At 42.6% G+C, this 26,261-nt stretch overlaps 1 protein-coding gene across 1 annotated transcript in view; it reads right to left on the bottom strand.

The window, feature by feature from the left end:
- The window catches only part of GRID2IP (Grid2 interacting protein), a 77,758-nt gene that overhangs the window by 1,054 nt on the left and 50,443 nt on the right, over positions 1–26,261 (bottom strand). Inside the window, exons 8-22 of the mRNA XM_075179343.1 lie at positions 25,087–25,267; positions 23,906–24,054; positions 22,474–22,572; positions 20,994–21,094; positions 19,689–19,791; positions 19,309–19,604; positions 17,424–17,857; positions 16,636–16,754; positions 15,918–15,995; positions 15,462–15,658; positions 14,833–14,988; positions 6,434–6,520; positions 5,554–5,683; positions 4,433–4,551; positions 38–202 (exon numbers count right to left, since the gene is read on the bottom strand). Of these exons, the coding sequence (XP_075035444.1) occupies positions 38–202; positions 4,433–4,551; positions 5,554–5,683; positions 6,434–6,520; positions 14,833–14,988; positions 15,462–15,658; positions 15,918–15,995; positions 16,636–16,754; positions 17,424–17,857; positions 19,309–19,604; positions 19,689–19,791; positions 20,994–21,094; positions 22,474–22,572; positions 23,906–24,054; positions 25,087–25,267 (2,414 nt within the window). The remainder of the gene's footprint in view (positions 1–37; positions 203–4,432; positions 4,552–5,553; positions 5,684–6,433; positions 6,521–14,832; positions 14,989–15,461; positions 15,659–15,917; positions 15,996–16,635; positions 16,755–17,423; positions 17,858–19,308; positions 19,605–19,688; positions 19,792–20,993; positions 21,095–22,473; positions 22,573–23,905; positions 24,055–25,086; positions 25,268–26,261) is intronic.

The following is a 26,261-nucleotide window of genomic DNA, read 5'->3' as shown; positions in this document are numbered from 1 at the left end:
CCATAAGGACTCTCACAAACACACAGGAGGCTCTTACCTCAAACTTGCTGATAAAATCAGCAAATATTCCAAAGAACGCTTCTGTGCTGGAGCCCTTGGGATCTTCTCCGAAGAAGGAGCAGACTTTATAGAAATCCTCCATGGCCCGATGCTGCAGTGTGTCCAGGCTCTGTATAGAGGGGAATGTGTTCTCTAGGAACGTCTGAGGAACGGGTTAAGGTCACTATTTGTAGGATGAATGGTTTACGTATGAGCTACTTCTAGTCATCATCTATTTATATAGCGCCACTAATTCCGCAGCGCTGTACAGAGATCATATCCTTATAAGTCAGTAAGTACTAGAATGTAAGCGTTAAAGTTGTTTTATTACTGCAAACTTGCTGCAGACAAAGTAATAGCAAAGGCAGAAAAACTAAGTACCAAGGAAGTAAATTGTAATATTCATATATTTTTATTTTAAATTATATATGTGCTTTAAGGACTCATGTATTAAGAAGAGTGTGTCCTGTCCTATCTGTTGAACTGAATAATACATATTTTTTAGTTTATTCCACCATTCCTGCACCCAATATATCAATTCCCACATTGTCACATAAATCATTTGTCATCTCATTCTAAAAACTTTCTTTTGGTCGGTTCTGCTTTACCACTGCCTGTATATTAATCCACACCCACCAATGGTTACCTGACCCCAAGTTCTCACCTACAGACACATTCGTGTAGGAGCTGTTGACCACAAATTAACACCCTTTGCGGACCACCTGTTAGCTGTGGATACTAGCCTAGTAGTCCTAGTTCTGAATGTGGTTGCAAACTTTCAAAGGTTTGGAACCTTTTCTAACCTCAAAATCAATTATTCCAAGTTGTGGCACTCATCACCCCCCCACACACACTTCCCCCCGCCACAGTTGCTAACCTACAACTGCATAATTTCTCCACTTATAATGACACCATCATGCTCGGAAGTAGCCTGGGGTGGACAAGCATCAATCTTTGGAGCCTTACTACCATGACTGCCCAAGTTACCTCTTATGCGTCATCCAACCATTGGCACTACCTTAGCTAGGTAAACTATGGATACAGAAGCATATTTCCTCTTTGATTTCTCCACTGACACCGCTGTTTGCCAACCCTATTTTCCCTCCAAGACTCCCGGTTGGAGTCTTTAAGCTTTGGGCTCGAGTTGGTATCATGCATGTTGGCCAGCTGGTAGGTCCCTTGGGTGTGTACATTTTTGGAGACATTAAAACTATTCGGATTATCTAATTTCGAAATTTGGCATTATCAGCTAAAACATTTCTTGAGTTCGGCAGTTATCTTTTCTGCTTTACGAAGGACTGGGTGGTTTAGTTTGGGAACATTATTGGTCCACTATTTTCCGAATGACAAACGCTTGTTCAATCAGCACAGTAGTTACAGAGACCCAATATAAAGTTCTTACCAGATGGTACCTAACCTCCTTTCTAAGGTGTATCAAGAGTACCTAATACATGCTGGAGATGTAACGAGGCTATGGGGACAACCCTACATATTTGGTGGAATTGCCCCAAAATCCATTTCATTTGGTAAAGGGAGATTACCACCTCGAAAGAAATTTTGGGAAGTGAAGTCCCTGATAGTCCCAGCTTCGGGCTCCTCAATTTGATCCATATGCCCATGGCTCAATCTAAAAAATCTCCTTTAAATCATCTGAACTGTGTTGCTAAAGTGATGATACCAGTTCACTGAATGTCTCACCTTCCGCAACCTCAAAAGAATGGCGTGGTAGGCTGGACTATTACATGGACAAACTTATATCATCATCAACAGACAGATTCGTAGACTTCTGCGCCACCTGGTGTCGTAAACCATAAATGAGACTCAACATTTTAGGAGGGAAAAGGCTGCATAGGGAATCACACAGACCATGAGGGGCTGCATAGGGAATCACACAGACTCTGAGGGACTGCATAGGGAATCACACAGACTCTGAGGGACTGCATAGGGAATCACACAGAGACTGAGGGACTGCATAGGGAATCACACAGAGACTGAGGGACTGCATAGAGAATCACACAGAGACTGAGGGACTGCATAGGGAATCACACAGACTCTGAGGGACTGCATAGGGAATCACACAGACTCTGAGGGACTGCATAGGGAATCACACAGAGACTGAGGGACTGCATAGGGAATCACACAGAGACTGAGGGACTGCATAGGGAATCACACAGAGACTGAGGGGCTGCATAGGGAATCACACAGACTCTGAGGGACTGCACAGGGAATCACACAGAGACTGAGGGACTGCACAGGGAATCACACAGAGACTGAGGGACTGCACAGGGAATCACACAGAGACTGAGGGACTGCATAGGGAATCACACAGAGACTGAGGGACTGCATAGGGAATCACACAGAGACTGAGGGACTGCATAGGGAATCACACAGAGACTGAGGGACTGCATAGGGAATCACACAGAGACTGAGGGACTGCATAGGGAATCACACAGAGACTGAGGGACTGCATAGGGAATCACACAGACTCTGAGGGGCTGCATAGGGAATCACACAGACCATGAGGGACTGCATAGGGAATCACACAGACCATGAGGGACTGCATAGGGAATCACACAGACCATGAGGGACTGCATAGGGAATCACACAGAGACTGAGGGACTGCATAGGGAATCACACAGACTCTGAGGGGCTGCATAGGGAATCACACAGACTCTGAGGGACTGCATAGGGAATCACACAGAGACTGAGGGGCTGCATAGGGAATCACACAGAGACTGAGGGACTGCATAGGGAATCACACAGACCATGAGGGACTGCATAGGGAATCACACAGAGACTGAGGGACTGCATAGGGAATCACACAGACCATGAGGGGCTGCACAGGGAATCACACAGACCATGATGGACTGCATAGGGAATCACACAGACTCTGAGGGACTGCATAGGGAATCACACAGAGACTGAGGGACTGCATAGGGAATCACACAGAGACTGAGGGACTGCATAGGGAATCACACAGACTCTGAGGGGCTGCATAGGGAATCACACAGAGACTGAGGGACTGCATAGGGAATCACACAGACTCTGAGGGGCTGCATAGGGAATCACACAGAGACTGAGGGACTGCATAGGGAATCACACAGACTCTGAAGGACTGCACAGGGAATCACACAGAGACTGAGGGACTGCATAGGGAATCACACAGAGACTGAGGGACTGCATAGGGAATCACACAGAGACTGAGGGACTGCATAGGGAATCACACAGAGACTGAGGGACTGCATAGGGAATCACACAGAGACTGAGGGACTGCATAGGGAATCACACAGAGACTGAGGGACTGCATAGGGAATCACACAGACTCTGAGGGGCTGCATAGGGAATCACACAGAGACTGAGGGACTGCATAGGGAATCACACAGACCATGAGGGACTGCATAGGGAATCACACAGAGACTGAGGGACTGCATAGGGAATCACACAGAGACTGAGGGACTGCACAGGGAATCACACAGACTCTGAGGGACTGCATAGGGAATCACACAGACTCTGAGGGACTGCATAGGGAATCACACAGAGACTGAGGGACTGCATAAGGAATCACACAGACTCTGAGGGACTGCATAGGGAATCACACAGAGACTGAGGGACTGCATAGGGAATCACACAGACCATGAGGGACTGCATAGGGAACCACACACACTGAGGGACTGCATAGGGAATCACACAGACTCTGAGGGACTGCATAGGGAGTCACACAGCCTCTGAGGGACTGCACAGGGAATCACACAGACTTTGAAGGACTGCATAGGGAATCACACAGCCTCTGAAGGACTGCATAGGGAATCATACAGACCATGAGGGATTGCATAGGGAATCACACAGACTCCGAGGGACTGCATAGGGAATCATGCAAGCTCTGAAGGACTGCATAGGGAATCACACAGACCATGAGGGACTGCATAGGGAATCACACAGACCATGCGGGACTGCATAGGGAATCACACAGACTCTGAGGGACTGCATAGGGAATCACACAGACCATGAGGGACTGCATAGGGAATTACACAGACCATGAGGGACTGCATAGGTAATCACACAGACTCTGAAGGACTGTATAGGGAATCACACAGACCATGAGGGATTGCATAAAGAATCACACAGACCATGAGGGACTGCATAGGGAGTCACACAGACCATGAGGGACTGCATAGGGAATCACACAGAGACTGAGGGACTGCATAGGGAATCACACAGACTCTGAGGGACTGCATAGGGAATCACACAGACTCTGAGGGACTGCATAGGGAATCACACAGACTCTGAGGGACTGCATAGGGAATCACACAGTGTCTGACTAGTGAGTAACACAGAAAGAGTAGGGCGACATAACTCTCCATTACATAATACTTGTGTACAGTGCAGAGGATACACTCATAGTGAGCGGGAACTTGTCCTGGGGGGAGCTGGTCATCCGGCTGCAGGCGTTTTTTATCTCCTTGATAGTCACGTGTAGATCACTCAGGTCAGCGGTGAGTGACCTCTGATTTACTGGGGAAGAAAAAAGTTGTGTACACAGAACACAGGACACTGGTCAGACACCCAGAATGTTACACAATAATCCCATCTCTAAACGCAGCTCCTTCTAACAGAAAACAAAGACGGGTATTAAGTAATCAATAGCCCCATTATCTAACAGTCTCTGAAAATCAAAATATTATACATCAACAAGGTGTTATGCAGCCATAAAAGCACCTAGAAGCCAGAGGTGATAATACTCCTATAATACAGTGATGGTGATGCATTAAGTCCTGTAAATAATATCAGTGTTTATTAGAGACATTTGTGTATTATAAGAACCCTGCTGTAAATGATAATGGATATTATATGTTGTCTGAGATCTGTATAAAATCAAGTGACCTTATTTGTCTTAAATATAAGGAAAGCTGCCAACTAAGCTGAACTGTGTACAAAATGTGTTGACAGATTGTACATGGATGAGGTGTGACTGAGGCAGGGACCGGTTCTGTCGTGGTGATTATTATAGTCACGCCTATCTCTGGGTGTATTGTGGGCAGTGTTTTGTATTGCAGTCTGGTTTATGGATCTGCCCCTAAATGGAAATCAGATCCTTTTCTGACACTAGTCACCAGATACAGGAAAGTATATCACAATATTTAAACAAGAATTCACCCTACATCACACAGATAATCAAGCGTTACTCAAAAATGTTCAAGTATTGACACCACGGGGAAATACAGCTAGGCTCTGTATAAAAGTAATGTTCTTAAATCATGTATGATATGTGTCTGTAGACATTGGATCCTCATCATGATATGTTTACTGAACTTGAATTTGAATTATCCTTGCTTCTTTTCAATATAGAACACGTTCTAAAACCCAGGCTGCATTCGGTATATAAATTAACAGGAACTGCAAGGACTAATCTGTAAAATCTGCCACAGTTCCTGTAACGGACAGCAGCTGGCAGCTATGCCACGATTGTGTAAAATACTGGAAATATAATACAGTATAACGCAGAGGACAGATTACCTTTGGCAGCGAGAGGCACAGTGGGGAGATCCTTGGCAAAGCTTAGCAGCTCGGGAAAATGCTGGCTGAGGGATTTGGCAAGAATGTGCAAAAAAGTGAATTTCCCATCCACCGTCTTCGTGGTATTGAGCTGTAAAACAGATCCAAATAAATCATCTGAGTGGGTGAGAGATGGAAGGAGGCATGTCTACAGTGCCCATAATATATCAGTATAGGTTCAATGCTTTAACCATCCACTGATTCCCAGCCAGGTCCAATTCTGCCTTCTGGAAATTATTAGTGGCAGAAAAGGATAATAACGAGCTGTAAAAGTATAAAATGACAGCATAAATGATCTTCTGTCACTCACACGCCTACACTGGCACAAGTGGGTGTAGTGTGGGAAGCACATGCATTTTTGGATCAAGATGGCAGGATCAACCAATCAGATTCTAGCTGTCATTTTGTAGAATGTACTAAATAAATGACAGCTAGAATCTGATTGGTTGCTATAGGCAACATCTCCACTTCTTCAAACCCAGTTTAGTAAACATACCCCAGATCTCTTTATACTGATAATTTATAGATTTCTCTATGGTAATAATACCAACCTATAGTCTCTTTTCTAACATACATATCCATAAACACTGCAAACGTTCATTGTAAATGAGATTCTACTTGTGTAGAAGGATATTATAACTGGCCTCATTAAGTACAAAATTCATACTAAACTGTTGATGTCAGTCATTAATTCCTCTGATATAGGCCCTTAATATGCCCAGGAATCCTGCATTAACGTTGAACCCACGGACATGCAAAGATTTTGTATTTCATAAGGAGGCAAAGTTTTAATAATCAAAAAAGAATAAAGTGTTATCGGACGTACAATATGGGGACATACCTCAGTAAGGAAGTTGATCTTGAATCCAGTTGTCCTGTTAGTTCTGGGCTGTCCGTCATTCAGGTAGTTCCCCATAGCTAAAACAAACTGCACAGACAGACAGGAATCACATCATAGGTGTCTTCTCCCATGTATACGTAATATATAGAACGGTACAATCTCCTGGACTGAGGCTAACACAGATACATTCCAGGAAAAGTTTAATATTAAATAGTTTATTTTGTAGGGTGCATGGTGACAATTTCAATAAACTGCGAAAAGAGCTCAAATGAAAAAATTAAAACCTCCAACATTGGTCATTTAGAGGTGGCGCATAATATAGCCACTAATGATTTAGGTACTATCAGCATCCAACTCTACCTGAGCCCCAATATATGAAAAGAACCAAAATAACCCCATTTACAGTATATCAGCTGTCCAAAACTTAGAAATGTTTAAAGGGAAGATAGTGGAGAAGTGGTTTCTAAACTATCCTGTCAGTAAGGAAAATCCTTATAAATGTCATACATGGCCGAATTATTACAATTTCCTTGGTATTAGTCTAAATATTATATACTTAAAAATAATAAATCCCCTTTAGCTTCCTTGCCACACTACCTCAGTCTGCTGCATATTACAGAGTTATGGCACCAAACCACATAAGGTTTTAACAAGGGGTTAAGTTTTTGATTTATTGAACATTCTACTGATTCCCAACCAATCATGGAACTGTAAGAAAACAGAGGATTCTAAGACATTACAGCAAAATAAAATCTCTTTCTCCTGTGATGCCACAGTACCTGCTGCTGCAGCAGTGAACGTACAGGAGATACTGATTACTGGCATCAGGGAAGGTGCGAGGAGGAGGTGGTGACTCAGAATGTGCTGACTTAAGAAACAAGACTCATTAAACAAGAACTTTTCCGCTGACTCTTCCTTCTCCCTGAACACTCTCCAGGTTAATTGTTACCTCCCTGCTCTGGTCTGCTAATGTGTGCTCAGCAAGATTCCTGCATGTTACCAATCATGTCACAGACATGATTGGTAACGTGCATCATGGGTGCCATGCCTGAGAGCTCAGGTGGTAAACACTGGTGAGAGGGTGCTGAAGAGACTGCACAGTGCTGGGCATACAATGGGCACTATCTGTCTGGCATGTTATTCAGGAGTATCACCCTACACTAATGTGATGAACATAGGCAGAAAAAAAAATGGCACTGTAGAAGGCTGATAAAAAAAAATGTACCTCCCGTCCCCACATGACGGAGGCAGCCATTTTGTTGGCTGAAGCAATATTCCTGTAGAAACCATTGGCTCAGTGATGGCACAAGTCCTGTCTCCAGTGACTTCATAGGCTGTATTCTTCTCATGGATATGATGGCAGTCCACAAAATGGCTACCTCCACTGTGTATAGATGACAGGTCCAATTTTAACATATCACAATAGTATGTGACATGCAGTGTGTGTTAATCAATAGCAAAATATATGGTCAAAGACATGGACTAGAGCAATGTGAATACAGGGAAAAATCAGAAATGACTGGTCTATATCTTAGAAAATGTATGAAGTTATCCATCTTCTGGGCAGCTATGAATATTCATGACTGTTAGAGAGTGTGATCACCCCATGTTCTGGCAGGAGCATGCTCACTGCGCTCCTGAGGAACATCCTGTGACATCATCAAGCTGCCAGCTGCCAGCACATTGGCTCTGAATGATCACATGAGCTCAGTGTCTCATGATCGTCTGCCCAAACCAACAGCTGAATAAAATACTAGCTAAGGCATCTAAAGGGATGGGCATCATTTTATAGATGATCGATGTTAGTGACACCTTAGACACTGTTGGTCCAGAAAAACAATACATGAAAAGTGAGTGCTGCAAAAATCCTAGTCATGTAGACATATAGAACTATCAAGTAGTGAATAAACCAACAAACATGTGACCATGCCAAAATGTACACGCTGGGTTTAATATTAATTAGAAACGTTCCTGGATTCCTGCCTTAAGCACTCTACAAATGTAACTTTTATGAAATCACTAAAATATGGATGGTTCAAGTTGCTTATCCAAAGTAACGTAGGCCAGGTAGACAGTGCTCCAATTAAAAATGTCTCTGCAATAATATTTCACAAAGTGTATTTATTTTAGTTCAGATGGTTTGAGGGGAACTTCTAATGCTGACCATACAAGTGAGATTTGGATTGGTCAATCCAGCAAATGAGATAATCAAATGTACGGTGATTGGATTTGATCCCAATGGGCGAAAGGCATCACTATTAGCAGGAATTGGTGCTTTGCATCGTGACGTGGATGTTCAGAGCAGAGTCAGATCATCTATCAGACAACCTAGGCTCCTAGCTAGGGCCCAGTGGACACTAAGGGGCTGGGATAACTGTAACCCATTTTATGTGGGGTTTTTTTTACAAACCGAGGGAGAGGGAGGGGGGGCACAACACCAGTAACTTATCTAGATATATATTTACCAGCTGCCTCCATTTTTAAAAAAGGCTCTGAATTAGGGGTGAAGCTTTATACTCCTTTCTTCCTTTCATGCTGTTTCTCTCATTTACCAGTTACAAGTGACTCCTTAGTCACAGCTCTTATTTAGGGGACATGGCAACAAAGACAATAAGATGCTGTTAGGAGGAAGTGTGTGAGGAACAGCAGGAGAAATGGTCTCTTGGTTGCGTTCTAATGCACAGGAAAAGTTTAGTGAGCAGTATTGCTGGGGTTTTGTTTTATATTCTCCTCAATCCTCCTAACTGGCAGAAAACTGGCATCCCCACCTGAAAACCCAACATTCCATTTATGCCAACTTCTAGTTCTGAATTTTGCTAGTGGGGTGGGCAGGGCCACCAAGAGAACTTTCAGGCACCAGAACAGCAACTTCTTGGGGCTCATTCCGTAGCAACCGAAGAGGGCGTGGTCATATTAGGTTGTTGGCTCCTCCCACTACACAGAATGGCCAAGTCCCCCAGGCAGGCTCGATGTACGTGCTCCCACCCTCTCACGGTACCCCTAGGTATGAGACTTTTCAAATATATTGCTATCTATTTACTATTGTTACCAGTAATTTATTTTTGCACCTCTAGAGGCAGTAAAGCACAATATGCGAGTTCCCCATCAAGAAATCAGCATACCTGTAAAAATTATATATTGAAAATATTCTGTCCTGTTTACACACAAACATTTCTAAGTAGTGCTATAAATAAACAATGACCATAATTACTAAATTACTAACTACTAACGTTGTATTGAAAACTCTTCTGTTTTTGCAATTTTCCCTTCACAGAAGCATTTGGCCATAGACAAGAATGGATACACAATAGGTATAGACAGTATGCCATAGATGCCTACAGGCGCACAATAGATACAGATAGTATATTGTAAATGCCTACGGGCACACAATAGATATAGATAGTATACCGTAGATGCCTACAGGCACACAATAGATATAGACAGTATACCGTAGATGCCTACAAGCACACAATAGATATAGATAGTATACCATAGATGCCTACAGGCACACAATAGATATAGATAGTATACCGTAGATGCCTACAAGCACACAATAGATATAGACAGTATACCATAGATGCCTACAGGCACACAATAGATATAGATAGTATACCGTAGATGCCTACAGGCACACAATAGATATAGATAGTATATCATAGATGCCTACAGGCACACAATAGATATAGATAGTATACCATAGATGCGCGGAGTTCATGAATAACATGCGTGTGTGGTTTTAAACGTGTGTCAAAACCACATGCTTGCAAGGTTGTTAAAAATGGCAAATTCCTTCTGTGGCTATTTTTACACAATTAGGTTACTATTTTATTTATCTTATATCACTATGCATCTGGCAATTACAGAAATGATTGATTTTCTGAATTGTGACGTGTAACGGGGGAGGGAGATTTGCAAAGTCGCCACGAAAATATCTAAAATATACTCACGTTGGTTTCTGGCACTTAAGATTATTTATTTAATAACCAGTGAGATTTCAGTATGGACAATGCATTTTATAGAAGACCAATAAAATTGCCTTGCTGAAATGAATAGGAAAATGCTGCAGTAACTGCAATGTCTATGGCTATCTGGGTGAGGAAGTGAATGGTGTAACATAGCAGCCAAAGGGTTAAACCATGTTCCTTAAGTCTCTGCTAATTAGGGAGCTTCTACTCTATGTCTATCTATCTAAGTATCCATCTATGTGAGAAATCTCTTCACATGGTAGGGAACAAAGAACTGGCCTTGGGTAGCAGATTGCGAGTGAATTAATTGGCCTATGTGAGGTATGGATTTTGAGTCTGAAATTTTCAGCTGATTGGTTTGAGATGAAATCTTCTGTGTATTTCTTACTTGTGTAATTCTCGGGATTGACATTTGGACTGAGTTACTGTAATGCTCCCTCTACACCTAGATAATAGAAGATTATTGGGAATTGTCCTGTATCCAGGGCCGGATTAAGGGAATGGAGGCCCCTGGGCTAAGGGGGCCTCCATTCCCCTGTGAGGGCCCCACCCCCCCCCGTGATCCGAGCTGCCCGCGCCTTCCCCCGGCACTTACCTCCTTCTTTGGCGCACTGTACACTCTTTACTGAGGAGATCTCGTGAGAGTGAGACTCACGAGATCTCCTCAGTAAGGAGACTACAGCGCGCCGGAGAAGGACCGCAGTGAAAGTGCTCAGCAGCACTGATCGCGCCCCCGGCCCCGACCGATCAATACTGCTGCTGACCACTTTCAAGGGCCCCCTGGATGCCATAGGCCTCTGGGCTGTAGCCCAGTTAGCCCTATGGTTAATCCGGCCCTGATTGTGTGCCTGTAGGCATCTACGGTATACTATCTATATCTATTGTGTGCCTGCAGGAATCTACGGTATACTATCTATATCTATTGTGTGCCTGTAGGAATCTACGGTATACTGTCTATATCTATTGTGTGCCTGTAGGCATCTACGGTATACTATCTATATCTATTGTGTGCCTGTAGGAATCTACGGTATACTATCTATATCTATTGTGTGCCTGCAGGAATCTACGGTATACTGTCTATATCTATTGTGTGCCTGCAGGAATCTACGGTATACTATCTATATCTATTGTGTGCCTGTAGGCATCTACGATATACTATCTATATCTATTGTGTGCCTGCAGGAATCTACGGTATACTGTCTATATCTATTGTGTGCCTGTAGGCATCTACGGTATACTGTCTATATCTATTGTGTGCCTGTATGAATCTATGGTATACGATCTATTCCTATTGTGTGCCTGTAGGCATCTATGATATACGATCTATACCTATTGTGTGCCTGTAGGCATCTACGGTATACTATCTATATCTATTGTGTGCCCGTAGGCATCTACGGTATACTATCTATATCTATTGTGTGCCTGCAGGAATCTACGGTATACTATCTATATCTATTGTGTGCCTGCAGGAATCTACGGTATACTGTCTATATCTATTGTGTGCCTGTAGGAATCTATGATATACGATCTATTCCTATTGTGTGCCTGTAGGCATCTATGATATACGATCTATACCTATTGTGTGCCTGTAGGCATCTACGGTATACTATCTATATCTATTGTGTGCCCGTAGGCATCTATGGTATACTGTCTATATCTATTGTGTGCCTGTAAGCATCTATGATATACGATCTATTCCTATTGTGTGCCTGTAGGCATCTATGGTATACTATCTATACCTATTGTGTGCCTGTAGGCATCTACGGTATACTATCTATATCTATTGTGTGCCCGTAGGCATCTACGGTATACTATCTATACCTATTGTGTGCCTGTAGGCATCTACGGTATACTGTCTATATCTATTGTGTGCCTGTAGGCATCTACGGTATACTGTCTATATCTATTGTGTGCCTGTAGGCATCTACGGTATACTATCTATATCTATTGTGTGCCTGCAGGAATCTACAGTATACTATCTATATCTATTGTGTGCCTGTAGGCATCTACGGTATACTATCTATATCTATTGTGTGCCTGCAGGAATCTACAGTATACTATCTATATCTATTGTGTGCCTGCAGGAATCTACAGTATACTATCTATATCTATTGTGTGCCTGTAGGCATCTATGATATACTATCTATACCTATTGTGTGCCTGTAGGCATCTACGGTATACTGTCTATATCTATTGTGTGCCTGTAGGCATCTACGGTATACTATCTATATCTATTGTGTGCCTGTAGACATCTATGATATACTATCTATACCTATTGTGTGCCTGTAGACATCTATGATATACTATCTATACCTATTGTGTGCCTGCAGGAATCTACGGTATACTATCTATATCTATTGTGTGCCTGCAGGAATCTACAGTATACTATCTATATCTATTGTGTGCCTGTAGGAATCTACAGTATACTGTCTATATCTATTGTGTGCCTGTAGGCATCTATGATATACTATCTATACCTATTGTGTGCCTGTAGGCATCTACGGTATACTGTCTATATCTATTGTGTGCCTGTAGGCATCTACGGTATACTATCTATATCTATTGTGTGCCTGCAGGAATCTACAGTATACTATCTATATCTATTGTGTGTCTGTAGGCATCTATGATATACTATCTATACCTATTGTGTGCCTGCAGGCATCTACGGTATACTATCTATATCTATTGTGTGCCTGCAGGCATCTACGGTATACTATCTATATCTATTGTGTGCCTGTAGGCATCTACGGTATACTGTCTATATCTATTGTGTGCCTGTAGGCATCTACGGTATACTGTCTATATCTATTGTGTGCCTGCAGGAATCTACAGTATACTATCTATATCTATTGTGTGCCTGTAGGCATCTATGATATACTATCTATATCTATTGTGTGCCTGTAGGCATCTATGATATACTATCTATACCTATTGTGTGCCTGCTGGCATCTACGGTATACTATCTATATCTATTGTGTGCCTGCAGGCATCTACAGTATACTATCTATATCTATTGTGTGCCTGCAGGAATCTACAGTATACTGTCTATATCTATTGTGTGCCTGCAGGAATCTACAGTATACTAGCTATACCTATTGTGTGCCTGTAGGCATCTACGGTATACTGTCTATATCTATTGTGTGCCTGTAGGAATCTATGATATACTATCTATACCTATTGTGTGCCTGTAGGCATCTACGGTATACTATCTATATCTATTGTGTGCCTGTAGGCATCTATGATATACTATCTATATCTATTGTGTGCCTGTAGGCATCTACGGTATACTATCTATATCTATTGTGTGCCTGTAGGAATCTACAGTATACTATCTATATCTATTGTATGCCTGTAGGAATCTACAGTATACTATCTATATCTATTGTGTGCCTGTAGGCATCTATGATATACTATCTATACCTATTGTGTGCCTGTAGGCATCTACGATATACTATCTATATCTATTGTGTGCCTGTAGGCATCTACGGTATACTGTCTATATCTATTGTGTGCCTGTAGGAATCTACAGTATACTATCTATATCTATTGTGTGCCTGTAGGCATCTATGATATACTGTCTATATCTATTGTGTGCCTGTAGGCATCTACGATATACTATCTATATCTATTGTGTGCCTGTAGGCATCTATGATATACTGTCTATACCTATTGTGTGCCTGTAGGCATCTACGGTATACTATCTATATCTATTGTGTGCCTGTAGGCATCTACGATATACTATCTATATCTATTGTGTGCCTGTAGGCATCTACGATATACTATCTATATCTATTGTGTGCCCGTAGGCATTTACAATATACTATCTATATCTATTGTGTGCCTGTAGGCATCTATGATATACTGTCTATACCTATTGTGTGCCTGTAGGCATCTACGGTATACTGTCTATATCTATTGTGTGCCTGTAGGCATCTACGATATACTATCTATATCTATTGTGTGCCTGTAGGCATCTATGATATACTGTCTATACCTATTGTGTGCCTGTAGGCATCTACGGTATACTATCTATATCTATTGTGTGCCTGTAGGCATCTACGGTATACTGTCTATACCTATTGTGTGCCTGTAGGCATCTACGATATACTGTCTATACCTATTGTGTGCCTGTAGGCATCTACAGGATTCTGGCTAAATGCATTATATGCAGACATTAACTGGATAAGGGTTCTTCAACCATATTAACACCACCTATCTTCCTAGTAGTGACCTCTATTATTAGTTTAATATTTCAGAAATGCCGGGTGACTCTTATTATAATTACACAAACATTGTCAATATCCAAACCCATTTTCCTCTGATTCCACAAGCACTTACCATCCACTGGAGACATGAACAGCCTAAGCAGTGTCTAAGTTCTAGGCAGGACCCTGTCCACTACATCCAGTGTAGGACATATCTCAGCCAGCTCACCTCCAGTATTTTGGCCAGTTTCTTGCTATTTTTGAGCTCAGCAGAAGCCTTGAAGACACAATCACAACTGGCCCGGATCTCTTCTGTCTTCTCCTGCAAGGTGCTTTTAAACAGGAGACTTCTCAGGCGCATCTTGTATTCCGGAACCGACATCATCTACAGACAACCCCGAAAAAAGCATTAAAACTAGATAAACCTTGGCATAGATACAGCTTAAAATAACATCATGTATAGCTATAACTAATAATGCTTATTGGTGTCTTTCTATACTTCCATCTAGTGTGATCACTTTTACGTACAAACATATAAAAACATGGTCCATCTAATCTATCCATTATGGCTCTGGACCACCAAGTTAAGGCGTCCTGTGGTTCCCTAGCTATGGTTGCCCTAATGGCGTAGCTGGTTTCATGTTCAACTTCTTTATAAATATGTTCACTACTTTACATTGCATTCACAATAGCTTATAGTAGCCCATTGGCTGATTGGAGACCTACATTGTTTTTCTATAGCCTCCGCCATTACAGAAAATATCATTTGCAAACTTGCACTGGCCTAGGGTTTGGTATAAAATGATCCCACCTATCCAGCTAATCCTGTGTTTTAGTGCTGTACCTGCTGTATTGTACCTTCAATGCAAACTGGTCGGGCTCGCTCAGCTTGCTGGGGCTCCCCGCGTAGGCCTGAAAGTGTTTTCTCTCCTCCTCGCTGGGTGCGTAGAGAAGCAGCTGCTTAATGTGCGAAGGCTCCAGTCTCTCATTGTCCATCGTCATCAGGATGTGGCTCAGCTCCTGGTGCGTGAGCTTTAAGTGCGCAATCAGGATAGCTAGAATAGGAAATAAGAGCGTAAGACCTGCGCTATTCTATGACCTTCTGTACACAAATAGATGACCAGGTGCAGTAGAACCCAAGCTTCACAGGAGCCTATGTGGGCAAGACTTCCACCAGTCCCCAGTTCACATTCCATACTGTTATAACAAAGTTAGGTAATCACTGATTACACGCTGAATACCAGAGGTTCAATATTTTCTTTTAACACCCAGACCCACCCTTCTCTTAAACTGTGGTCTGTACTGTTCTCCTACCTGTGTTGTAGGCCTTTTTGTGAGACAGAATCTCAACAGCTCCTTTATTTTTCATAGATTCCGGCAATGCCGAGAGGACTGTAAGAGGAGAGAATAAAGACTGAGTTGGAGATGTACATTTATTTACTGCCTATATGCAGCCATTTTTGTGTGCTGAACCAATATTCAGGGCCATCTTTTCCATTGGGCACGATGGGCAGCTGCCCGGGGGCCCCACGGGCAAGGGGGCCCCATAGGCACGGCTCTTAATGAGAATAAATAATCCTGCAAAACAAAAAAACCTGCAAAAAAAACCTTCAAGGGTCACTGAGCAAGTACATCTATCTATCTCTATATATCTATATCTATATCTATATCTGTATACATCTATATATCTATATCTATATCTATATCTAGGGGCCCCGATGCACTGCTTTGCCCGGGGGCCCATAATGTTGTTAAGATGGCCCTGCCAATATTCATAAAACTGCAACCCATCAACTCACTGGGAGGCGCAAAGTGAGTATATATACGCTACTGGTTTAGCAAAAAAAATGTTCTATCCACGCTATATAGGCAATGGGTAGTAGACCTTGTATAGTACAAATTTCTATAGTGCGTGTGTAATATATAGGGCACAATGTGATCCGTAAACATACTACATAATGTATGATTTACTATATATAGACTTCTGGTGGGGAATGAGGGATAGAACACAAAGAGGTCTGCGTCTGCTTACGTGCTGGTTTCTGGGTACCGAAATGCAGCTCCAAATCCAGGTACTTCACCATGTCACTCAATTTTTCATAGTCTGAATCCTCTCCCAGCTGCAGAAAGGAGAGAAATGATGTTGACAGTCACAGAACACCGAGCGGTAATAAGAACCCAGCAGAGACCGCAGCAGAACTGTGCGTCAGCTGTCAGTGAACCATTAAAAAATGTTCAGGAAGACATCACTAAAACGCAGTGGGGGCAAACGGGTGCACAGGAATAAACCAATCAGATATTTGCTTTCACTTTTTTTTTTAAACTGTACTAGAAAAATGACAATGGGCTTTTTTTATTGGTTGCTATGGGTTACAAGACCTTTGTGTACAGCTACCTGTGTCACTTCATAAATCCCCCCTTAAATATAATATGGAGTGACATTCCAAGGTCACTAAGTAAGAGATAATGGGGAATGCTATTCTGTTCGTCAAAACTGAAATTTAGACACATTTAGGTAAAACATCTTTGGCTCCACTTCATTTATATGTCTGTCTCCATCATACCATAATAATATTCTTATTGTTGTTCCTTTCACCATCATCATTGTCAGCAGCCAATTAACCTACCGGTATGTTTTTGGAGTGTGGGAGGAAACCGGAGCACCCGGAGGAAACCCACGCAAACACAGGGAGAACATACAAACTCCACACAGATAAGGCCATGGTCGGGCATCGAACTCATGACCCCAGCTGCAATATTTCTGCCATTAATCTGCTATGACAATCCCTCAGCAATGATACGTGTACGCAGCTCTATGATAATCTAATACTTGCCTGTCCCCATATCGTCCCTTCTGAATTCTCCACCTGTTCCCAGCGCAGCCTCTTCACGCTCATGTGGCTGGACTCACTGCGCCGGTGCATGCTGCGATGTGCCAGGGCTTCCAGAGGTGGCGCTGGGGGGACAGGGGGTATGGGGAGAGGGGGCGGAGCTGGAGGTAACTGGGATATACAGCTGCCCAGACCCCGAGAAAAGGGAGTGGGTGCTGCCTTAGACGTCTCCTTCATGAGGGCCGGCTCTCCTCTGGAAAGCTGCGGGGGAGGCGGAGGAGGGGGGCTGTGCGGTGGCGGGGGAATGTGGTCGGACACTGAGGAGTAGGTGAGAGAGCTGCCATCCTCACTGCTGCCCCCGGATTCACTGGTAGTGCTGACTTCCGGGGGTGCACAGCTCAACTGTTCATCCTGAAAACTCATCTGCAGGAGAGTGCAAAGAAAGCATAGAACAATGAGCGCCCGCTCCCTATAGTATCACGTTATTATAGAACGCTGCAGATGGACACAATGTACTCAATGTCCAAAGAACCAACATTCTCCATTCATTAAAATCACTTTCCAACAGCAAAGAAAATTAATAGGTTTTCCCTTATTACTGGGACTTTAATTTATTGGCTTGCACTACGTGCCATACTGCAACTTTTACCAAGCAGATTGTTTTGTTTTACTGTTTCTGTTATAAAGCCATTTATATCACCCAGGAACAACTACTTACCCGTGAATAAGAGATGGAAAATATAAAGAAAATAAGCCAGTGTTGAAATCTTTGAAGGTGGACAACCCCTTAAAAAATAAAAACAATCACTAACCTAAAAAATTAATCATGTGTAAGACATCATCATCATTTATTTACATAGCGTCAGCAGATTCCGTAGCTCTTTACAATTGGGATAAGGAGTAATAAAACAATGGGTAATACAGACAGAGAGGTAAGAGAACCCTTCTCACAAGATTACAATCTATGGGACAATGGGAGTTGGAAACACAAGGGCACGTGCTACATCATATTGCACATTGGACCAGCTAGAATGCAAAGGTAAAAGTATTGAGTGGGCTGTGTGATCAGTCACACAGCAATGTTGGTCAGAGGGTTGGTGTCTTGTGTTAGCTGTGTAGAGGGTGGTAATAGGGTAACCTAGGGAGATTAAGAGGGTGGTTGAGGAATATCATAAGCTTGTCTGAAGAGGTGGGTTTTCAGAGAACGCTTGAAGGTTTGAAGACTAGAGGAAAGTCTTATTGTGCGAGGGAAGGTATTCCACAAAGTGGGTGCATCCCGAAAAAGTCCTGTAACCGGAAATGGGGGGAAGTGATGAGAGTGGAAGAGAGACGCAGATCTTATGCAGAACGGAGATTCTGCATGTTAGTAGAAGAATTTTAGATTGGATTCGTTGAAATACAGGCAACCAATGTAGAGACTGAGAGTGACACAGCAGAGAATGAACGATTTGGAAGGAAAATCAATCTAGCCGCTGTGTGCAAAATAGATTGTAGGGGTTCAAGTCTCATTTTGGAAAGACCAGTAAGAAGGAAATTGCAATAGTCAATGTGGGAGATGATGAGTGCATGAATTAAGGTTTTTGCGGTGTCTTGTGTGAGATATGTACGTATTCTGGAAATGTTTTTTAGATGTATGCAGCGTGTTGTAAATATAGAGTTGATGTGGGGAACAAAGGATAGTTGTGAGTCAAGGATTATACTCAGGCAGCGAGCTTGTGGGGTGGGATTTATGGTCATGTTGTCAACAGACATGATAAGAAACCTAATTCACAAATACAAATCCATCATAAAAATATCCCAGTGTGCACCACTAATCTAGCCAGAAAATGACACAAAGCAAAAATTAATTCTGTTGTATGCCCACTGCCCTTTACCTCTTCATAGTCATTCTCGGGGGTAAGAAACTGGTCGGTGATGGTGAGATTTTGCCCCAGTTGCCGGCTGAGCACATCCAGGAACCGGTCGGTATCTCGGGAGCGGCTGGGTCGTGAGAAGGTGAAAATCTTGCGGTGAGTTGGAGAAGGTGGCAGGCTGCCGTCCAAGCTGACGTAGGGATTTGACTCGGAGCTGCTGGGTGATGGGGCACTGGGTGGACGCGGGGGACAGGGGTCAGTGGGCGGTGCAGAATTTTGCCAGTGAGCAGCCTGCGCCAACCTACGCTCTCCTAATACTAGACAAGAGTGTAGACATTCCGTCACACAAGGGAGAGGTATAGTGCACGTAAACAGCCACACAAGCCAGGAAGTAAGGATACCTGTATGATAGAGGTTACACGGCCCACGGGATCTCATACTGCTCACTTTCCCTGGAAAACTGTTGATAAAACGATTTTCTAACTCGGCATACACAGCGGACATCTAGAAAGGGAAGAGGAACGATAAAGACACATTGAACAACAAAAACAATGTAGACTTATAGGGGGAGTTTCAACTGGCCGTGAGGTCATTCTGCGCACATTGCCGGCCATTACCATAAGGAATCTCCGCTCACTTTCCCTCGTACCCCATAGAGGTGATCCGAGAGTCCATCCTCAACATCAGCCTGTCCCAGAGACACATTGCGCTGAACTGAATCTCCCCCTTATAGACCGCTACGAAACCATCAACAATTAAAATAATGACACTGAAGATTCCACAGGAAGTATCTGCTTCCTGTGCTCCATCTTCGCCTGAGTTCTAGACTTTAATGAGCCAACCCCGCCCTGTTTGACCTTGGCATCGCCTGATGATTTTGTACCACAATACTCTTCTAATTCCTGCACTGGGTTTGGTTTCGGACTTTGTTTTCCTTGTAGTTTGTCTATTTTTCTTGTGTAAACTTTATTGATTGGTTTTCAAAACAGAAGAGAACATATGGCAATAGCAAAGAAATATACAGGGTACTCCGAATTCAGAGCGAAAGATGCATTTGCTGCCGAGGCGACCAATATGCCAAACAGTATTTGCCCCGTCTCGTGTAAAAATATAAACCATTGAAATAAGTGCATAACAAATGGAAACAGAGCCGGGTAGAAAAGCAAGTGGGGGAGGGGAATGGGAGAGGAAACATGGAAGACAAAACAAGAGGGGAAGGCTGTAAGAGATAAGAAAACATACAATTGGCCTGAATAAATTCCCTATGTGACTTATGAGCTATCCGGCTGGGTTCTACTCTGTTTGATCCACTTTGTCTATTTTCTATAGGTAAGTTACAAACACCAATAACTCTGAATTTTCAGAAGTCTTGGGGGCAACAAAGCACCGGTGAGCATACCTAGCTGCAAGGGAAAATGAGCGACTATAGGTGGACACAAGAGGAGGTGTGAGGCTCTGACATTACACAATGCACATTTTCTACATAGCAAAGCAATTTAAGGTGAAAGTGTCATTAACATGACTAGATCATCTTCCAGGTGCGCTCATTGCCTAGAAGCAAATATTTTCTATGCTCAATCAATATTCATGAGAGGGCGAACTGTCAGCTTGCTAGGAACCAGTTATGGTACAGAGGCATCACACATTATTCACAACTAAAGTATCATTTACAATACATAGCGACAAGAACGTAATATAATTCAGACCATTTTAGGGTTCGGGGTTTCGGGTAAGGATGTTCCATCTCCCGCTTGTCTTTCTCCTGAAGTCAGACGAGGCGCAGCTTCCATTGGGTCGCCGTGAGCTACTGTGCAAGACAAAGAAGTTATTTAATTCCACGTAATCTCTATTTGTATAGTAGGGTAGAGATGTGTTTTCCATCGCTGGATGCTCGGAATTCCGCCACGGAACACTTGTAACGCAAGTCATGCTTAGTACAGACAGACAGAGTGAGGGCAAAATAGGTTTCCTATGGCGAACCGAAATATATTTAAATATACATAAATTTACATTTCAAATAACAATGTATACTGCACAGATACTGAATCATTTCCTTGTGGGTTCTTTGAAAGTGACAGCTTCCATACAAAGCCTTAGGGGCAATATTCTCAGTAAGAAACCTCAACCGCAAACGTCTGTGTCTGATCTGATCAGCCATAATCATTTCTGTGGGTTTTTTAATCTAAGTTTACAAATATCATCATTTATTTATATAGCGCCACCAAATCCGCAGCGCTGTACAGAGAATGTTTGTCATTCACACCAATAGTCCAGTGCTGCTTGTGTTATCGATTATATCCGTGAGCTTCCCATTCATCGATGCCCATATCTGTGAATATCCCAGTCCTGTGAATGGGAATCTAACTGGAGGGGGAACGACGCTGCATGTCTGAAACAAGACCATCCTTATAGGAGGGAACAGAACAGCACTGGACTATTTGAGCCGTGAGGGGGTCCCCCTAGATTGAGGTAACACCAAAAGGTAAAAAAAAATTGTCCTGATATTGACAAAACTGTTCTGAATTGCAGACAATCAAAAGGGAAGTCTCCTTCTAGAATGGAAAAGCATGTGTGTGGTTTGAAGTATCTGGGTGGGGTTTGTCATCAGGGGCGTGGTTTGGGTGGGGCGTGGTTTGGGTGTGCCGTGGGTGGGGCTTTTTTGTCTCGATTTTGCCTTTTAAAATGTTGGGCAGCATAAATATAGTCTTGCTGTAAAAGTCTATCTTCGTGATGGGCTACATTACATTTGACAACACCGGCAACAGAACACCAAAGCAAACCTGTTGTCCCATGCCCGGAACCAGACTTTACGCTAGAGAACGCATCAACGTCCAATTCATCTTCAAGCACAAAGGACTATTACTACAGGCTACAATTCATGGGCAGGGAAGGGGCGGATGCACGCAGTCAGTGTACAGTAAGCGCGCGCCAAGCACGCGTTCTTACAGCAGTGTCCGATTCAAGCTTTGGGTGTCTCTAAGGTATGTGATCTTCTGTCACATCACTTGCACCAGTTACAGGTCTGGTGTAAGCGCTGATTACTAGTGATGACGGCCGTGTATACATGCTAGAACGTGTGTTTGCAATCAGGAGCAGCTGGAAAAATGCATTTCATGTACAGTAGACATTAATAACATCCTAATAAATGTCTTTTATGGAAAAAAAAAATATTATGTATAAAGTCACCTGTCTTCCCTTCTTCCATGCCCCGTATGCTCCCCTGATATGTTGCTTGCCCGTGGACAGACCCTCGATGTGGAGCCCCTGTATCCGCATCCATGGCCGCTGCATAAGAATCATCGGTCAAAACCAACATAACGGTTCAAACATCCATCACATAAAGTTCCAGCATCAATCATTCTACAGCAAAACTGCCATCTTCATCAATTTGGGAGAGGTATGACGTCTTACAGTGCTTGGCTGTGCTCCAGAAGAGAATTAAAAGCTTATTTTATACAGCTCATCTGCATTACTATAATGGATATTAGTGATCAGCAAAACAGCTCTGTCAAAGGCTCCAGGCTTAATGCATTTATATAGGCCACAGAACCCCAGGAACTGCTCACATTGGGCAGTGCTTCCCCAGAGAGAGTTTAAGTGAGGTCATGTGACAAAAAAACCCAACAGGATTTACGGTGAAAATCTCCACAGGTGAAGTCTGGTTTCATGTGGACTGACAAGCATATAGAAGAGATGTCATCATGACATATGGGATATAACATGCACAGCGATCAATTCATCTCCTCAGGCAATGTTGGACGTATTAAAATAACTTTATATTTTTATTTGAAAGCAGTGCCCTTTAGTATTTACAACACATCGACTGCCTCAATCCATACCTGCCCCTTACACTGGCTATACTTTCAGCCCGTTATGGGCAATGCCCACATGTCTGCAGCCATGTTCATAATGTGTGGAACTGGCAAACATGGCATTTACAAAAGCTACATCTAATACGTCAGTCTAACAAATAACAACACAATAATTCAACTCCTCTGAAAGCAAAGCAATTGATCATGCTGCCGAATACAGACGGCTGACTTCGACTGACCGTTAATACAATAAATTATGCGACAGACTGATGTTTGAGTGCGCCACCAGGCAATATATCCTTTAATAAATGGAGACATATTGGTGAATTAGTTAGGTAAACAAGTGATCCAGCGACACGACAGCAGAGGTGAGGACTTTGGGGTGCTATTTCCTAAGGCAATACACAATTTAGCTTTTACAGTGTATGTGTTGGCCATGCAGGCAGCCATTTTGTGAGGTGAAGTAGTATTTATGATAATAAACCTACTAATTCACTGGGAACTCGTGCCATCACTTTGTGCCAGTATTTTCATGAATATTGGTTCAAGCAACAAAATTACTCTTGCGTTTTCGCCTCAAACATGTTACGGCTTTATACACCTATATATTGGCTCATCCCACAAAATGGCTGCCCTGAGACAGGATGATGTAATTCTTATAACTATCCATTTGTGGTAATATGTGGTGAAAACATGGGGAGTCAAACAGTATTACAGCACAGTATACAGTGTATGACACCGTGGTTATTGAAGATGGCGGGTGACGGGCACATTGAGACGAGCGCTCGGTTATGGAGCTCTCTGACCTGCCTTGTACCCCAGGAAACGAGCGATCTTGTGTTGGCAGTGCTCCTGTTCCTCGTACGTCAGCAGCTGGAAGATGAATTGCCAGATGATCTGCTTGGCCGGGGTGTCCAGCACAGGATATATATCCACTATCAGCGTGTCAATGTTCCTTAGGACACAAAGAACATCACAAATAGGATCAGAGATCAAGTAGCTGCCAGAATGTGTCCTCCGCTGATCGGTCAAACTTAGGGATTTTGTTGTACTCATTCCTGGCCTGGACCACTAGACACCATCTCAATGTTCCCCCTTGTGTACATACAAATTACCCAGTAATACACATAGGATGCAAAGTATGAGTTCTATTTTATCAGAATAGATGACAGTTTGCTAAATTTGGAGAGTTCTAATGCACATTAATTGATAACCGATTTGGACTGACCACAAGGCAACCTAGGTAAGTGCCTGTTTACCAGGCATGTTAGTTTTCCCGCAGCCAGGTTACAGCACAGGAAACTGCTTACAGTCCCAGTTTGTAAACTTGGTATTTTAACTCTCCTTTATGCTACCTATTTACATGCTATAAAGTGCACACAGTTACAAAGGATGCCAATAAAAGAGGCAATTTATATGTTTATGATACCTATGCTGGATATAGCTTAACTATATAGAGTAAGGTGTTTTAAATCTATAACAAATATACAAAATTTTGCAGTAAAAATTACACCGGGTACAGTTAGGGAGTACTGGTGCCATAACCTAAGCAAAGTATTTTATCAAGAAGAAATTCATTGAGAGTTACCTCTCATTTCATGTCATGTAAGCAGGCAATACAACTGTGGACTGGTTACAGAGAGGGGGTATTAGGCAGTACAGTCCCAAACAGGTTTATAAAACAGGGTGACAGCAGTTTAGAAAGAACTTAGATAGTTAGGAGCTCTGTAAAAGAAGGCAGAGTGGCCAAAAGCCTTATTAAAATTAGGAACCAATTATTGATTTAGATATTTATTTGCCTGTGAGATTCAGCCCTTGGATTTATTTGACTGTCCCTGATTCCCCAAGATCTGATAACAGTGGTCATGTGTATTCCTATGTACAGTATCTACATGCCACATGAGTATCATTGTGCATTTATCTATTGGTACGGTCTGGGGATTACCGTCACACAGTTGCCGTACACGTTACAGGCGGATGACGCTACCTGTGCTGAAAGAAGCTTTCCAGAGCTTTGCACACTGTATAGCGCTCAGTGGGTGTGAGCAGGTGTTCCAGCTGTTGGCTAAAACTCCGTCCTTGGATGCGAATGTTGGAGGGAAGAATTTCCGCTACCCACTGGAGGGAGGTGAGAGCAGACGTCGGGATAGTGGTATCCGAATCCGAATCTAAGACACAAGCAGGAAATAAAATGTCAATGACTAATTTACTGTACTGTAATGTACTCTACTGTCCATGACTTATTCCCCAATTATAGAATAGAATAATTACCCTTATAAATAATAAGTATGGGTCATTTAAGTCCTCAACTGGTTGAATTATCATTAAACAGGTTTACAATACTTCCATGACATTACCAACTAATAATGGTCTCTTAGCTATGGGAGTAACATACACTCTGGATTTACCAACTATAACAACTCAGTTGAATAACAGCATTGTGTCTATAAAATAACTGTAAGTCAATGATCTGCTATCTGAGATTCATAAGCCTGCAGTACCACATGTCTGACACAAGATGGCAGTGCACATTTAATTATGAAACTAACTTTGTCCTGTGATAACAGTAAAGTAATAGATCACTTTTTTAAAAGTGTCATGGCGGCTTGAAAGCTGCTTGCAATGGTTTCCTGCACAAATGACCACCTTCACATCACCTTTCTTTTTTGTATTCACAAAAGTGCATGTGATATTTTAAGCACTATAGATTCTTCCTGGCTGTACATAAGGAGGGAAGCTAAAAAAATAACTATTCAAACTATAGATAATCATAATATTTCAGCACGGTGGCTTAGTGGTAAGTACTTCTGCCTCACAGCACTGGGGTCATGAGTTCGATTCCCGACCATTGCCTTATCTGTGTGGAGTTTGTATGTTCTCCCAGTGTTTGCGTGGGTTTCCTCCCACACTCCAAAAACATACTAGTAGGTTAATTGGCTGCTATCAATATTGACCCTAGTCTGCCCCTCTCTCTCTCTCTCTATGTCTGTGTGTGTGTTAGGGAATTTAGACTGTAAGCTCCAATGGGGCAGGGACTGATGTAAATGAGTTCTCTGTACAGTGCTTCGGAATTAGTGGCGCTATATAAATAAATGATGATGATGATGATAACATAATGAAAATTGAACAAAATAAAGTTATTTTATCTGGAAAAATGCACTT

This window comes from Mixophyes fleayi, chromosome 7 (genome assembly GCF_038048845.1).
Source record: "Mixophyes fleayi isolate aMixFle1 chromosome 7, aMixFle1.hap1, whole genome shotgun sequence".
In the NCBI taxonomy this organism is placed as follows: domain Eukaryota; kingdom Metazoa; phylum Chordata; class Amphibia; order Anura; family Limnodynastidae; genus Mixophyes; species Mixophyes fleayi.
The sequence above is the reverse complement of the archived record's forward strand: the minus strand, read 5'-3'. Positions and strand labels throughout refer to the sequence as shown.